The 18048-nt window shown below is 31.6% G+C and overlaps 2 protein-coding genes across 2 annotated transcripts in view; one reads left to right on the top strand and one right to left on the bottom strand.

Moving 5' to 3' along the window:
• The window catches only part of LOC131844853 (Fanconi anemia group J protein homolog), a 72966-nt gene that overhangs the window by 4773 nt on the left and 50145 nt on the right, over window positions 1-18048 (bottom strand). Inside the window, exons 4-13 of the mRNA XM_059193835.1 lie at window positions 8906-9001; window positions 7036-7198; window positions 5277-5526; window positions 4268-4498; window positions 3752-3871; window positions 3321-3415; window positions 3024-3151; window positions 2408-2521; window positions 1637-1755; window positions 130-321 (exon numbers count right to left, since the gene is read on the bottom strand). Of these exons, the coding sequence (XP_059049818.1) occupies window positions 130-321; window positions 1637-1755; window positions 2408-2521; window positions 3024-3151; window positions 3321-3415; window positions 3752-3871; window positions 4268-4498; window positions 5277-5526; window positions 7036-7198; window positions 8906-9001 (1508 nt within the window). The remainder of the gene's footprint in view (window positions 1-129; window positions 322-1636; window positions 1756-2407; window positions 2522-3023; window positions 3152-3320; window positions 3416-3751; window positions 3872-4267; window positions 4499-5276; window positions 5527-7035; window positions 7199-8905; window positions 9002-18048) is intronic.
• Window positions 12723-16172, top strand: LOC131844844 (fatty acid-binding protein, liver-like). Its single transcript, XM_059193829.1, has 4 exons — window positions 12723-12812; window positions 14534-14703; window positions 15466-15576; window positions 16001-16172. The coding sequence occupies exons 1-4, from the start codon at window positions 12740-12742 to the stop codon at window positions 16058-16060; spliced, it is 414 nt and encodes a 137-aa protein (XP_059049812.1). The 5' UTR covers window positions 12723-12739; the 3' UTR covers window positions 16061-16172.

The raw sequence follows: 18048 nt of genomic DNA, 5'->3' as shown, positions 1-18048 counted from the left end.
GTGTACACAATGATAATGGAATAGGTACATATAGGTTCATTCGACGTGATGCGTCATAGGCGACGGTTTCACTTACCATCAAATGGGACGACAGTTTGTGTGTCATTCGTATTAATTAAAAATACTCACTCTGTCTTTTGGTATGACGTGTCCTGGGCTGACTTTGAGAGGGAATTCTGTCGCCAGTTCGGAGTACAAGCTAATAAGAGGCGTGAGAGTGCCTGATGCCAGCACCACGCATCTGGCCGCCTTCAGATCTTCGAATATAACCGCCGGGTTCATACACATTAGTCGTAATTCTATGTGCTCTTTATCTACGTTCTGTAACAAAAATATTTGAAGATGAAGTTTAGATACCAGGTTTTAGAAGATAATGTTTGTAAAAATTATAGGGAATAAGTATGTATATAGTAGAAGGGAAACTTCAACGGCCTGCCGTTGTCCTCTATTCGCCACCACCTTTCTCTTGTTCTCACAATGCGATATATCGTCTACCTCTTCTACGCGACGGTAACGCTTTTTCGTGACTGAAAAATCCTAATATATAGACTATATATAATATGTACAAATTAAATAGACCCACAACAAATAATTAATATATTTAAAGAAACATAATTAACAAAAAATTTTTTTAAAGAAAATTAAATCCATGATGTACATGCTGTTTGAATGTTGCTTAAGTATAATGAAAGAATTACAAAAATCGTCAATAGAGTACAAGCTTTCTCTATTTATATCATTAACTGGGTGTAAGCTTAAGCTTTCTCTAATAGCAGTGACCTTATTTTTTTGTAAAATAATTTTATTTATTTTTAAACACCGTCTATATAGAAGTTTCACTTCAATAAAGAGATCCCGGCTCCACTTACTTAATTATGCATAGAGGTTAAAAGTAAAACAAATATCGAAATGTTTTTTTAAAAATAATATTATATGCTTAATCAAGCATAATATATTTTTTAAAACTTGCCTCTTCACTTTTACTCTATGCCTATTTTGACAATTATCTAAACAGTTAAATATTGTTTACAAAATGAGAATTCGAAACTAAGATAGTAAATAAATCATTCGATTTATAGTCACTGTGTTTATTTTTTACCACAACTTCTTTCTTATTATATCAAGTACTTATAGTGTTCATTAATAATGCACACATACTCACCGTCATTTCTTTTTTTTTATGAAATATGGTATAAATAAATAAATAAAAAATAAAATAAAATTATCCACAATTTCGCCATTGTTTTGGCATGCAAAATTTTAGTAATGTACAAATTATACAATAAAATTAATGAATTTACGTTTAAAAATGATATTATATGTCAAATATAGATAGTAGTATACGTAACACTTGTTTTCGTTAGGTGTCAATCAATATTATTAAAATATATCAAACAATACTATTAATTTTATTATCTAATAATTCTAAATATAACTCCTAATTCTAATATTTCTTCAACGCTAGATGTATTAAGTTATAAACCTATATTCTTCTATACCTTTTTCGTTTATTATTATGTATCCCTTCCTTTCGCACTAACTTTTCGTCTCATTAACTCTATATTCCTACTCGTTCATTTTTTTAAATTTATATATAGGTACTCATAACAATATTCTCTCTATAAACAATATGTACCTGTGCATACTGCGAGCGTCGCCATTGCATAGCCCCGTAAGATGCGTTCATGACCACAGTCTTCACTAGAGCTGGTGTGAAGTCATCCAAGTACATTCCCGACGACCGAAATAGGAATCCTATTGAAACATTTATACAATTGTAAATAACTCCTTATTACATGAGCTACCTGCCAAAAAAGTCCCGTCAAAATCGGTCCAGCCATTTCAGAGATTAGCCGGAACAAACAGACCGACCGACAAAAATTGTAAAAAATGTTAGTTTGGTGCATGTACCGTATTTATATTCATATGCATGTAGAAAAGAAAGGTTATTTCAATATTACAAACAGACACTCAAATTTTATTTGTATGTATAGATTAAGGATAAAGAATTGCAAGCGAGTTTATAATTTAAGCCCGCTTGCATTGCTAGATACGTCCTCCTCCGATCGATCTCGTGGCTTAGTCTAAATGGGATTGAAGTAACCTGTGACGAGGTTCGAATTCATAGCGGTAACATACGAAGACGTGTTTACGTCTTCATGTTGCTACTATTGAATCTTTACAGTAGACGAATACGTTTGCCCATAAAAGATTTTATTTACCAATTACCCGCTACTATTCAATTTAACCGTGATCATGGCGGTTGAAACACTAGCGAAAAATTTCTCAATAATATCTCTCGTAATTCAATAACAATTAATAAAACGTGATAAGATCCCGTGATTTTTCTTACTAGTATTAAAAAAGTAAAAACAAAATATTCCATGCAATTGATAAAATCACTGACCGAGAGCCATTAATATGGATTCCACAAGAGTGCCTGTAGCTTGAGTGATGCCAACCATCGTGCGAGGGTCATCCCGTAGACGTTGGCAGAACGTACTTGCGCTATTTTGGTATTCTGAAAATTTTAAAATAAATCTTAATTATATTTGTGTTTACAACTGATGTTGATATATGGAGTGTTTGTGTGTGTGTATCAGTGACCTGAATTTCATTATATATAATACACAATTAATTATTAATATTCTTTAGAAATTTCAAATATAAGAAAGCAGATTATGCAATGGATCCCGCATCGCAACATCCATAAAAGAATCCCCTGATGTTTCAAACTATAACAGATTAGTGAGTAAAGTAGATTTCAGTAGATATCATACTAGTCTGCAATAGAGCCAAACAAATAAAGATATTTTAATTAAATTTGTTTTTAAAAAACTATCAAGTTAAATAAAATATAATACGAGTACATGAAATGATGAGTCTTTATTGTTTCCCTCGCAAAAAAAATATTTACATTAATAAAAGAAGTTGGTTCAAGAGCAGTACTGTATATTTTTGATAATTTATAGAGAGTACAGGTAAAACTTCAGTAACGAATGTCATTAAAAAACATTTCATACCTGTGAATTGCTTTTGTCCAATATTATGATTGTCGAGTGTTTGCACGAAGTGTTCGACTTGCCACGTGTGTACCACTTCATTGTTCTTCGCAGGTTTGTCTGCTAGCAATTGTAAATGATTTGCGAACCTGCATTTTGTAAATTAACATAATAAAAATTGTTTACTTATCATAATAATTTCTAGATAGTAGTCGTAAAGCTTCGGTAATTAATGTTATTAAAAATAATTGTGTATTTACACAACACTATTTAATTAAAAAATGTAAGCATCTATCTTATAGTAGTACAATTACTGACCAATAGTCCCAACTTTTGAAGGTCTTTAATATCTGATCGATGTAAGAAAGCGCTTCACTATTACTGTACCGCTTCTCTGACACTTTTTCCAATTCCTGCAAATATTACCTCAATTTAAATTAACCTAAAATATATTGACTTGTAACGTATGTAACAGCTGAGGGGATTGTTAGTAATGTGGATTAATAAGCCCATTGCTAGTAATGTACAATGTCAGGTTGACCTCCACGCGGATATGTTAAATTCCTGGTGAATTTGCCACGATGGGTTAACTGACCTGACCTCATGCTCATCCTATAATCCTCCACTGGTGCCCCGCCAGCGTAAACCGTTAGTGCAGGGAAGTGCACCATTCCATTATCATTTTAAAAAAAAAATAGAATTTCCATATTTTAGGTTGGTTAAAAAGTAAACAATGCATAGACTCTCACCGATATAGCTGCCAGTATGTTGTCTCGCGAAAATGTAATGGATGCTGCGTCACGACAGATGTCCTCAATGTTGTGGGCTTCATCAATGATAACAATGTTGTTCTCCAATTCTATTTTCATCTAGAATAAAGATGTGAATCTGATATTGTGATATATTAGGATATGTAGGTAGAATAATATTAAATTAATTGAGGAAGACTGTTTGCTGTTCTATTCCTTCATATGTGTTATTGTATTTCTTCATATGTATGTGTGGCTGTTAAGTAAACACATCTATTTTATTCCTCTCCGCAATAGAAAATTACGATATTTCTCAGATATGATATAAAATTCATTAAAAATGATGATAGATTTATATATTTTAATCTGCTTAATATAATTTAAATGGTAATGGAATCAAGCCTGCCTGATAGTAAGGGGTAACTGTTGTAATAGTAGTAAGAAATCACGTTATTAAATACCTGTAACTGTAATAAATATGAAATACAATAAAACATTGAGTATAAACTAACTTACGCTGCTTCGAATACTGGGTTCGATCAAGTAGTTGTACGGACAGAACACGATGTGGGCGATATTGGCCATCTGCCTTGCGGCGTAATATGGGCATGCGATCTTCTCATGTCCTGCATCCACTAAGTCTTCCAAGTCGAACGCTGGCGGCAGAGTGCGATGGTTAAGCGCAGTTCGGTTGTTGTAAAACGTGCAATTCGTTTCACCCTTCGATTTGTCGCCAGAGTCCTTTACCTGGAAATGCAATGTTTAGAAAACTAACAATTGACAGCGACTTCGTCTAATTTTTATCAGGCGAAAGAAGCTAGTCTGTACTAACTTATGTCAAATTTCTTTAACATCATTCAGCCGTTTAGTCGTGAAAATATAATTAAACAGACACATTTTTTATTTTATAATATTAGTATGGATGAGTGTAGTAAAATATTAGATGCGTTAGTAAAACATATGTCATATTGTAAGGTAGGGTACCGGTTATTAGAAGATGATTCCTGAATTATCTTCTAGTACCGGCTAATAGGCCTGCTTCGACTAGCCGGCTATATTTATACGGAGATAACTGGTAAGGACATACCAAGTGGAAAGGCAGTAACAGTATTCAAGTAAGGCAAATATTACTAATATCAACAATTCTATAGTTATAAATTTATATTGAGATAACCACTTCTTTCCTAAACAAAAGTGTTCACTGTGTGTTCTAACTGGCTTTACACATTACGATTAACCCTGTATAACATCTGTCACAGGGCCGTTTAAGTGCACAATATTTCCGAAGTGGTCAATTTACAATATATTTTAATTACCTTCAAATTGGGCGATCACGAGAATGAAATACGAAAATTTCAAAATTCCAATCTAATTTCCACTTTATTCATTGAGGAAAGAAATTCAGTTTTGTGTGTATTCACACAAAACTGAATTTCTTATCTGCCTTTCACATTAGATTAACGACTAAATATAACATTTCTCATAGAACCATACACATCATTCTGAAAAAGCATCGATGACTAACCTTGATGCACCCCCTACACATGTCGTTCTTTGTACCCCACTGGCTCTTATCAAATTCCCTGATGCAGCTGTAATCCCTGCTGGAGAGCACCGACATGGTCGCCTCGCCACAGTACGAAGTCCTTTTGAACTCCTTGATCACCTGCTGGATCTGCTTGTGAGTCCTTGCGCCGTAGTATATGGTGGGCACGCTGGAATTAACAATCATGGATGTCCTCAGTTGGAGGTTGTCGACCAGGCTGTATAGAGATCTGGAATCAACCACCGTACACATCCGCCACCATCTTTATTAAATAACAACAAAAACTAATAAATACTACATACCAAACAAATAATATATTTGTGTGTAATAATATATATATTTCATAAAATAATCTATTTAATCTATAATACTTATCTTTATTTTAAAAATGCTAAAGAAATTCTGAAATTCATTTTTGAAGCTAGAACAATGTCATGCATGTCTTATTTGTAAAACAATTAGCCTAAATAATTAAAACTACGATCCAAAGTCACTATTTCATGAAGACGAAGTCGCAGGCATAGCTAATATCTACTACATATAAGTATATGTTTATATATTTAGCTCTCAATATGTACTAACTACAATACATACTTAAATAATTACTACAAACTACATGCACTACAAATAATAATACACTAAAGAAATATATGTTGTTATCTTATTATATTTATCGATACAGAATTACTGTTTGTGAAGAAACACTTAAAAAAAACTATAAAAATACCATGCATCAGGGTTTCTTCTTATAGAATATATACTTTAGATTTTCCATTACATTGTCTAATATAATATTAATGACAATACTGTACAATGACCAAGTTTACCTGTTTACACACTTGAAAATTGCTGATTAAGTCCATTTCAGGCAGATAAGTGCATTAAATGACTAAATCAACTTTTAAACTTATAGCAAAACAAAATTACTTTGTTAATATATAGATTAAAGTAACATAACAACACTTGTTTTTATTAATTTTAATTTAGGACTGTTAATATGTATTTATTTCATGATGAAATGACGCCGTTTGCATTGAATGACGGTGGTAGGTAACTATGACGATTTTAAGGGAGAACGATTAGGAAAAACAGAGACGTAATCCGTCTGTTCAGGTAACTTTAGCACTAGATACAAATATAAACTTGTAGTTCCCAAATTTCGTTTAAATAATTTTAATAGTATGTCTTTTATAGGAATAGGCATTATATTTTACAATAGGATACCAAAAGACATTCTCTGAGGATCAGAGGATACAGAGGATCTGCCGTTTAACGAATAAATAATATATATTATTACTATTGTATGTAAATACTCTGGAAACGATTTTTTGGAAGACAACATATATGGCATTAGTTGTTCAGACAAAGGATTTTATATTTATAATATGTTAGACATATATATATCACTTAAAGTCTACGTCATATTTAAAAATTGAAATCATGTTTAAAATAATAATACTATAAATGTACCAGTTGATTTTCTCTCCTCAACTAAAGTAGTTAGCCTAACTGGATGGTAGAGATAGTGATAAAAACTATAACATGCAAAAGAGACCGAAAGGTTCTATGTCAGTAAGTGATTTTGAATTTAGACAATGGTTTTGTCAAGTCGACGCGGAGACAATTATCCTCCTTAAGTCACTTTACACATGAGGTAATGACCTCATTACTGTCAATTGCCTTCCTAAAAAAATACAGTTATATTGCATACGCATACTAGAAAACGTATATCTCTTACCTCACGTTCTGTGGTGTGTTAGGTAGCACGGCATCGGTTGGTTTTTCAGGCGTGGTCATGAAGGGCGTGGTAGATGGCGATGTCTTGGAGCATTCGCCCTGTTCACTCGAGTTCAACCGTTGTCGTTTCGCGTATATCGTAACTTGAGAGACACCCGGAGAATCTGCAGATAATCCCTCTCAACATTATACATGCGAAACTGTCTGTCTGTTTCGTGTTATATATAGATATACATACATATTTATGTGTGTAATACACAAACAAGCTGATAGATAAGTGGTAACCGTCGCCCATATATTAAACAGCGGGTTTAGAGTGTTGATTTCCACGGTTTCGTAGCACATTAAAGATATTTGTGGAAACTCGAATTGATAATGTTTAAGCCGTAATATGTAAAATCGGAAGACAAATAGACTCCTATGAACACAGCTGGAATTCCGGGTTATTTTATGTAAACGCACTGGACATCCTTAAACAGTTACAGGCTCACTCACTGATGGGCACTCAGTCACTCTGGAGGTGATATATGTAGGTATATGGAATAAAAGTACTTTGTGTTCGGAATTTATTAACTTGCAAGGCATCATAAATATCCGAAATAAATAAATTTATGTGTTTGGAGAAATGAGATGGGTATGATTCTATACCCTGTATTTTTACAGTCTCGCCTGTCTGTTTTTGCCGGTTGGTTAGTGGCTGACTACTATACCGACTTTGTATAAATGTCTACCTCGGTAACACTTCTTAATCCTGCTAAAAATTAGAGTAGGCACATAATGATGTATAATGATGGTATTTAATATGTGACATTTCCAAGATACGTAGATAACAATTAGCCGCAGGCATGTCAGGAACGCGGACAACTATGTATGTAGAATACGTTTTTAGTTTGAGTTTACGGTGTAGTGAATTCGAATAGAGTTGGTGACATTGCAAGGGGAACATTTCAATACTTTCATTAGGGAGCGACCGCGGCTTCTGTCAGCGTAATCCCGGTAATGGCGTCATTGTTACACCGTGCCGCCATCTTGTACCACGACGTACAGGAGGAAAATGTTTTATACGCGAATTGTCTAGTTTTCCTTGTACATATATTAATTAGAAACATTTGCTTTGTATTTTGTTTTTGTACAAAAATATAATACTGTTTACATAAATATTGTCCTTTTATTTGATTGAGCGCCATGATTTCTCTATTACCTACAACTCTCCATAAACTGTATAACAGTGGTGTAATTTTTAACTACTTTTAATACAGAATAAGGAATTTAAGAATACAATTTTTAACTTGTGGAATCAGTGATATGGAAAAAAACGCGTACTTTGATCGGCCAATATGTTTTGTTTGTGAGTTTTGTTTTTTATTTTCTTAATGAATAACGACTTGCCGCTTCTATTTTGCTGTTTTATTGTTGAGTTACTACATAATTATAATATGACATTATGTTGGTTAATCAGTCACAAACATAGATTTGCGACTTACTTACCAATATTGAAATAAAATAATGGTTTCAAAACACTTAAATCATAATCAATATCATTTTAACCCCCCCCTATTTACATATATTTACGCTGGATGAATTCGGCTTGAACTTGATGAAACAAATGAGACTGACACATACTTGCATATAAACTAAACTAAGTTTCCGCCTTTTTTTTTATTAATAATGATTGCGCTTGATCTTGCCTCATCTGATGGTAAATGATGGCAAGACCTAGGATGTAGTGTATTTCTCCGGGAACACAAAAGCTGGAAGTGTGTTCCACTTTTTGGCAGTGCGTATTAGGAACGACGATGCGTACCGCTGCGGAATTTCCACGACGTACGGAACTTACTTTTTAAACTCAATAAATTAAATTTCATCCGTACCTTGAGAATCTCCCCGCGATGGCTCCTCACGCTTGTTGCTACACAAAGTACTGTTTGTGTCGTTGACATCCGGTTTGTCATATATACTTTTTTCACCTGGTAAAGAAAATACATAACGTTTAAAACAATACACTCATGACTGTAATACCCGATGGAGTCAGTCAGAGTAATTTTACTCACCGTAACTCTAGATAAAAGTAATACATGACTGACTAACAAATATTTGGCTAAGTCAGGGAATACCTACTGAAAAGCTGGCTATTTTTCGCCCAAAAAATTTATATAAATGAAATAATAGAAAGTTTGATATCTTTTGGTGATTTAAGAGTCTAATGATTCGTCATATCTACGGTTTGTTACAGACGTTGTTTTTGGGATGGAGAAGGAGGGTAATTAAGTGGTAGATTTAACCAGGTTAATTAAAATATTCTGCTCACGCCGTGCTACGTTCCAGATTTAAGGGTGAGATTTGTCAGCGAAATTACTAGTTACGAAGGTATAAGACCAAAATTCTCAGGAATGGCAACGGATCAGAAGTACTTAGACCAAATAATTCTATACTGAAAAGGGACTTCTACGTGTCTAGAATTTAATTCCTTTTAAATACTAAAAATATAATTAACGCGGTAAAGGAAAATAGTAAGTCACAAATAAATTTAAGATCCGTATCGTTATCACAGATAACAAATCCCTAGTAGAGATAAAGCGTGTGAATGGGTATGTTAGTTATGCGTATACTACTGGCATCAGTATGTAAACATACTTTCAGTGAATCCCGTAGATATGGATGAATTCCTGGGTAAAAAATATCAACAAACTAACCAAGACAACTTTGAGGATTATCTTGCATTTACTGGTACGTACGTACTTCCTTAATTTATGTTTCTATACATTACGACAGCTAGCTGTCACGGCATATGCTGAGTGTCGGCCATGTGGTCATAAATATTTATAACACATTACACATAACAATTACGTTACAAAAACATATATAAAAAATATGTTTTTTATATGTGTACCTTAATGTTTAATTGTTGTTATATGAACAAATGAATCAATGTTTTTTATTATAATAAATGATTTTCTTTGTAGTGTCAATTTATTAATACTCGTAACATGATTGCACGCGTCCGAATGCAACACTACGCGTATCATTGCGTAGTGTTGCATACTGGCCTAAGAATATATACTTGCATTGTTTTTCTCATATAGCAGATTTGATAAAGTTTACATGTTTACATATCAGATAATATGTAGATTTACAAATCACACATGAGTTGACCTAAGGATTATTAGGAACTAAGTAAAGTAGTAAGTAAGTAAAAGATATAAAGCCTTCTACTTACTTCTCTGTTCCTGATTTAACAGGACATAGATATCAGTTTTTTTTTAATATACGTTGTCCAATTAACACAGCGCCATCTAGTCCTATAGTAAGCAGAGCTTGTGTTATGGTTACTAGACGACTGATAAAAATCCATAGATGTTTTAGGAAATACATATATAATATACATAGAAAACACCCAGCCAGATACAAACAATCATATTCATGAATACAAATGTTTGCACCGTGCGAGGAATTGAACCCGCGACCATCGGAAGTAAATCGGTGTGGTAAACCGCTAGACGACCGAGGCCGTCATTTTACAAATATTCATATTATCTAACATATGTACAATTCATATAATGTTGTCGTTATCCCATAAGAGATGCAAGTATATATTTTGTATGTCGTATCACCTACTATAGGTACCTTTATTTTTCCTAGCAGACAGATGAACGATTAACTACAATTTCTAGGTGTAAAGTACTTGAGAAGAAAAATAGCATTATCTCTAAAACCAGTTCAGAGCTTGCAAAGAAATGGTGATGGAACATACACATTCACCATCACTTCTTCGAGGTTCAATTGGGTAATTGTGTTCACACCCGGCGTCGAGTTTGAAGAAACAAAACCTGATGGGTCTAAAGTACTTATTTTTATTAAGAATAGAATAATTTATAAATTTTAAATGTATTATAATTCAATTGTAATTTTATCATACAACAATGGAGAATGTGATGAAAGAAAACAAGTATCTCTGGAACAGATGTGTATTCATTAGATATAATATATTATAGAATAGAACTTTATAATAATTTTGAATTGTCATTCGGAAGATTGAGCCGAAATTTTGCATGCATTTATAAATCGAATGACAATTCAAAATTATTATAAAGTTCTATTTTATAATATATTATGTCTAATGAATACAAATAGATAATAACTAAAAAATACTGGGAAGTGGATCAAATTTAACTTGCAAGATTTGATTACAGATAGGCAGACAACGGTATAAGTGAAACTAAATAAAAACTTGTAAAATAGAATATATTTCAAATTGTTAAAAAATCTATAAATAACATATATAATCTATAATCTTAATAGTAGAGGCATTATATATTATAATTTTGTTTTATATTTTAAAAGAGATTATCACTCATGTTAAAATCCTTTTTCAGGTTAGAGCTACATTTTTTATAGACGACAATATAATGACACATATACAAGTGGATAAAAATGGGATACAATCAAAGCATGTTATTGAATTTTATCCAGATAAAAATATAGTGGTTGGTATAAAGAATATTTTAATAATTCGTATTTTTGGTAATTCATATTTTCATAGGTCTATTGGGCTACCTATTGTTTACATTGAACAAATTGTATTAAGATTTCAGTGATAAGTGATTTTAGTACATTTTATCTAATATATAAAATTCTCGTGACACAGTATTGCCATACTTCTCCGAAACGGCTAAACCGATATCAAGATCAACTAAACTGTGACATAGAAATATATACAATGAAATAAAATATTTTCTAAAGCATATAATTTAATCACTCCAGAATGTTAATCTGAAAGTATATATGCTTATGTATTTTCGCAGACAACAACAGCTACCGGTTTGAAAGAAGTAGTGAAAAGATATTACACCTTGGTGCCTTGAAGATAAAGACCATTTTATATAATGAACAATTGATGTACATAAAAAAATTATATATTAAATTATATATATATATAAATATATATATATTAAGTGATTTTTGTTTACGAGCTAATTTCGCTGTATTATAAGTATTTGTTTTGTTTGAAGTGCTTCTACGGTATATTTATTATATATATGTATATACTTAAGGATATGTTATTTCTACTTTACTAACAAATAAAGATTTTAACATACTACTAGTTTTTAAGAAAAACTATAAATTGCAAATAAATCTCAGACTGACATAAGACTTTAGTTGGCGTTTTCGGTGACCTACCGGTTTAGCATAACTTCTAACTGTCCTTATAAACGTCATACTTTTCTAAGTATATTACCTATGTATATAAAAAATGTATTTTTGTCACTAATGTTAAAGTCAATCTATTTCACAAGCTCTGGTTACCTTGAAAGTAGATGGCGCTATATGAATTGTCTTTAAGTAAGTGTAAGTACAATTATACATTACTAGGGTGAGGTCCATGATTTCACTATGTTGATTGATACACAGATTATACATCGATGTGGTAGTAACTATAAATTGATCTAGCACATGCAGACTTTCACAATAATGTATAATACAATTTTTCTTTTCTTTCTCTTTACAAATTCTCTTTCAACAATCTTAATGCATTATTCGAATATTTTTGTTTGATAAATATATTAACAAGCTCGTTGATTGTATTAGGTATCAGATATATGCATTATGATTAGTATGATTAGTGATAAACATCTTATCTCAAAGCTCTATGTGATTTGCATTTATATGTGTTATAAATGACAGAAGTTGAAATACATCTAAGGAAGATGGAGGCCTTTTTCGGTAAAAAGTATATTATGACTTATGAGGAGAATTTGGCGGAATACTTATCGTTTACTGGTAAGGTGCTTATTCCATTTTGTTATTTAATTAGTTATTTCCTATAGATTTACCAGTGTACCCGTCATCACGTGTTTTCTTTAATTTATTTCTTGGATTTTTTATCTTTTACCTCTATTTTAATAAAAAAAAAAGGTTATGTTGAATATCAAAATAATGAATCTTATAACAACATAACACAGATTAACCTATAGCATAAAGTAACGAACATTCGTTATAAATATAACTAGCTATTTTCTATTTATAAAATAAAGGCGCTGTTTCTTCTGTGTGCATATTTCTTCTAAATAACGAAAAATATTTTAATACGGTGTTATTATTTTGAGAAATAAAGGTGAATAGATAAACAGAGCACAACTGACAAAAACAGTATTGAATAAATATTCCATTAAGAGCGTCTCAAAAGTAACGAATAATTTACGTTTTCCGAAGGATTAGCTACATTACGAAGCTCTAAGTATCTACAAAATGCATTCTGCAGTTGTAATAACTTTTATTGATCAAATAAAACGTTTGTTAGCTGAAACAGTCAAAGAGCAAATTGTAGCTATCAAAAATAGACAACTACACAAGTCGGCATCTGCCGAAAGCTGGAAGCTGAAACAAATCACTAGATAGAGTTCCATGAGTCTAAAGTCCTCTCTACTGATGCCATTATTATTCATGAAAGCTGTTCGAGGCGATAGAAATTAAAAACTAATGTGTATTAAACACGAATGTTTAGAATCAGTTATTTATAATGTCAGTTATACCAAAAGGAACTTCTTAATTCTTTTTAGAAAAATTGCACTAAAAAATACATTGTATTAATAAAAAACATTACACACCACCACGTATTTGACACATATATATTATTTTCTTTATTGTTAAAGTCTATGGTCAAATTGACAATAAATTAATATTGTTAGTCTTTAATATTATGTGTTTATAGTCATACTGAATGTTAAATTAATTATGGTCGAAATTTGACCACTGGGCGATCACTAGTTCATATTATTATAATCTTGAATATGACCACCAGAATCTAGAATAAAGTCAGCCTCCAACCCAAACACTTTGGGTTTGGGGTGAAAAAGCAAATGGCAGAGGTACTCAGACGCCTTTTTACAAAGTATACTCCGGTAAACTCTTGGAAAATGAGTTACTATAGTTTTAGTATAAACGCTGATGATGCTAGGCGCAACGCGAATGTATGAAGGAAAAAATTCGAGACTTTGGATATAATTTTATACATTGTGTGGTATATATAACCTGCTCATAGAAAATAAGAACTGGTTCTTATTTATTCTTATGGTCACATCATCTGGTTTGTTTAATATGAAACTCCGGCAAATGGCGAGCGAGATTTCGTGTTCACTTATCGCTTCGTTTTACGCCTCGTCACTTATATAAATGTGTAAATACGGTATTAAGTGATTTTTGTTTACGAGCTAATTTCGCTGTATCATAAGTATTTGTTTTGTTTGAAGTGCTTCTACGGTATTTTTATTATTAATTGGTTTCTAACCCCGATTTCGACCGCGAGACCACATTTGTTATTCAGTTTTTTCTTATCTTATTGACAGTATATATAATAACGCATGTCGTTCTCCATATTTAATAGCTACGTATAATAGCTATAGACGTCAAAGCGTCATGGATAAACTTTTTCGCTTATATAAATTAGTTTAGTTAGGAACTAATATTCCTAAATATTAAAAATAAAAACATTTAATTTTCAGGCATCAAGAAAATATCACAGGGCCTTATGTTTAGAATGAAGGCTGTGTTTTGTCTCACTCGCACCTCCGACGGCGTCTATACTCTTAGTCTAAGCACGGAGTTTAAGCATTTAGAGTATGTATTTTTACCAGGTGAAGAGTTCGACGACATTGACCTTGACAATAGAAAGGTAAATTGTTTTTTAATTCCTCACAGCTTAGTGAGAAATGAGAGAAAAGTACATTTACAATTTTATCATGTTAATTCAATGTTTTTTTTCTGTGACTATACTACTTCTAGTATATACTGGAAATTGATCGATGATATTAAAAATGAAAAAACATATTTTATCTATATCATCACGGTACATCAGGTGGTACATTAAAACAACATTAAATAATTCAATAAAAAAATATAAGATAAACGGCTTGATACCTTAGTCCTCTGGAATGGCAAACTATGAGTAGTATCACAGTTGTCACATGATAACGTGATATTCGTAGTTGTTTAAGTATATAGACGGCGGTTACCGCTCACCACCAGGTCGCTTGTTAGCTTGTTTGACAGTCCAATTACAAAAAGATTTATTTTTATAGTTAAGCCAGATACTACAAATTCAAAATTACAACACTATTAATTCGGGGGAAAGAGATCTTTAGTAATGTGGACTGAAAAATCTATTGCTCAATGTACCTCCATGATGATTTCCAGAGAGAACCATCGTGCTAAGTTTCTTATAATTTGTCATGATGGGCTAACTGATCTGACTTCATGCTCATATTATCATCCTCCACTGGTACCTCGCCATCGTAAACCGTTAGCAGGCGGGTACAACATTCCATTATCATCCATTAAAAAAAACTTTGCTAATTTTAATATAGAGTACATGTAAAGGTTCTCATTTCTTTATTAGATGATTAATATTTAAACATTCATTCTATAATACTTCTAGGGAAAGAGCGTTATTACAATAGATGGCAATGTGATGACCATAATACAAAGATCAGCGAATGGGAAGATATCAAAGACCATTTCACATTATTACCACGACAAAATAATTATGGTAAGTGAAATCTATTTTGTTCATTGAGTATAAGTATTTACCATTTGATCATTTTTGTGACAAAATGAGAAATGAGAAATATATAATGTCTATATAACAAATTCCAAAAAGTAAAAGATTTACCATTCGATTGTCTTTTTTATGAATATTATACTATTTCATCTCTAACTCTTCTCTTATATTGTTGATTCTAATAGTAATCTATTTATGATTAACGTCTATGGTTACTATGGGTTAGTTTTATAATAGGTTCCTATTGGATTTGTTTTTGCGTATCTTTTTATATTTTTTATTTAGATAGTTTTTGCTTTTTCTCCTTTATAAGCTAATATTGCTATGACATATTATATACTAAAAATTAATAATAACAATGAAATATTGGCATCAATTAATCTACAATTGTATAAACTTTCTCTATTTACAGATAACAACGGCGTTGGGATTTAAAAAAACTGTCAAAAGGCACCTCGAGTTAGTGCAATAAAATAAATTGTACCTGGTACACAACGTTGACATATTGATTATGTACTTTTGGTATAAATATCTGTAGTATTTATAGAAATCAAATTTATAAGGACTTACGTTTATTTAATAAATGTTTATGGCTAATTAAAACTATTTGATATTTGTTATAGATTAAAAATTTTGTAATGAAATTCTATACGTAGTATAATTTAAAAAATGTTTTACTTTTTTTATTAAAAGTTTTTGGATATAGACCCATTAAAATCTTAGAATTAGATATAATAACTTATGTCAATTAATTAAAAAATAAGGTCCTTCCCTTTTGTTTTAAACCATAGTCATTCATACTCAGGATAACAAAACGCTATGTATTACTGTTACTTTCGGTAGCTACCTCCAAAAGGTCTTTGTTATCAGGAGTATACCCATATATATGGATATATATTTTATATACCTACAACATTCTAGTCAACATGTTATTTATACATATGTAACATATATATATAGTAAGCAAATGGTTTTGTTAATTAAAACAATCTAATTAGAAACCTTCAATGAGAGTCACTGGCAGTTTTTATATTAGTTTATCCATATTTAAAATATGAGAGTTCTTTTTATACAATTGTTTTATTATTACTTCTGTCACTGCGCTCTGCTATAATAAACGTCTATACAAATACAAGCATCTCTCTACTTTTATTAATTTTTTACTGTATTACATTCGAGAATACATGTCACAAAGCTCATAATTTATTGGTCAGTAGATGATAATAAAGGATTATTGTAAAGGGATGTTTTATTCCCAAACAGCATAAACTAACACCTGTCGAGATGCGAAATTGCATTATATTTTGTACTACCTGCCCAGCTCCGTACGGGTAAGCCCGCAATTAACAATACGTAATTTAAAAAATGTAATTTTTAACATACATATTGTGTCCTCTATAAAATTCTAATAGATCGCTTTGCTCTATTATGAATAATTTCTGCAGCGTACGCGATATAAGGATTTTTTTGTTATTTCATTTCTCATGATAGGTTACATCATCAAATTTTTCATACGGATTCCTAACGTTTTTGAAATTTTTCAATCTATGTTTCTCAGAGATTATACGATTCTAATAGTGAAAAAGATTTTAAAGGAACACAAATCAAATTTTATCTCTCTATAAAATGTTATAGATATAATGGATGAAATGGATGTATTTTGTTTGTGTTTATGTTTTTTTCAGTATTCAAGAACGGTTTTATAAGTGTCGCGTTCTTTTTGGAAGGGAGAATAAATATTTAGATATAAACTAATGACATGTGCGTAGATGCTTGCAATGATGATTTTTTGCAATTTTGGAGAGCATAAGGGCAGTGAGTTGATGCTTAATTGGCATACAAATTGGCGAGTGACCTGGCTTGCAAGCGTGTTGCAAGTTAATCGAGTTGATGTGAAGCTAGTGATCAAGAGGGTGCTATGAGATAAAATCCATATTAAATATTATTAATGCGAAATTGTGTCTGCTCGACTATCTGTATTATTTTTTCATGACTAAAGGACAAAATAGATCGTAATTAAATTTTATGTCACGAAAACCGACATTGGCTATTTTTTAACATTTTTTTGTAATTTAGGGACCTTTGTACATACTAAAAGTGCTGTTTATAGCACATGGCATGCCAGTACTATTGCATTCTAAAACTTATAACTATATCACTTCACCAGTGAGCAAATTACCTTTGCAGCACTACCTGAAGGATCGTCTAAGACAGTTTGCATGGCACTTACATCGAATATACATTTTTTATAGTCTGACGATATTTTATGTCATACACACACACACACACATTCCATCAGCAAATGATCTTTTATCTTAAAAACTATTCTGGAAGGATGAATATTTGTAAAAACCAAGCTGCGGGTGAAAGGTAATTGTATATTGTATTGTATACAATATGATTATAGATTGGAATAAAACATAATTAAGGTAGTCTAAACCACCACTACTAACTAATCAC

The sequence above is a fragment of the Achroia grisella genome, unplaced genomic scaffold (genome assembly GCF_030625045.1).
Source record: "Achroia grisella isolate CSIRO2021 unplaced genomic scaffold, CSIRO_AGI_Agris_v1 utg109, whole genome shotgun sequence".
Classification (NCBI taxonomy): Eukaryota; Metazoa; Arthropoda; class Insecta; order Lepidoptera; family Pyralidae; genus Achroia; species Achroia grisella.
The sequence above is the reverse complement of the archived record's forward strand: the minus strand, read 5'-3'. Positions and strand labels throughout refer to the sequence as shown.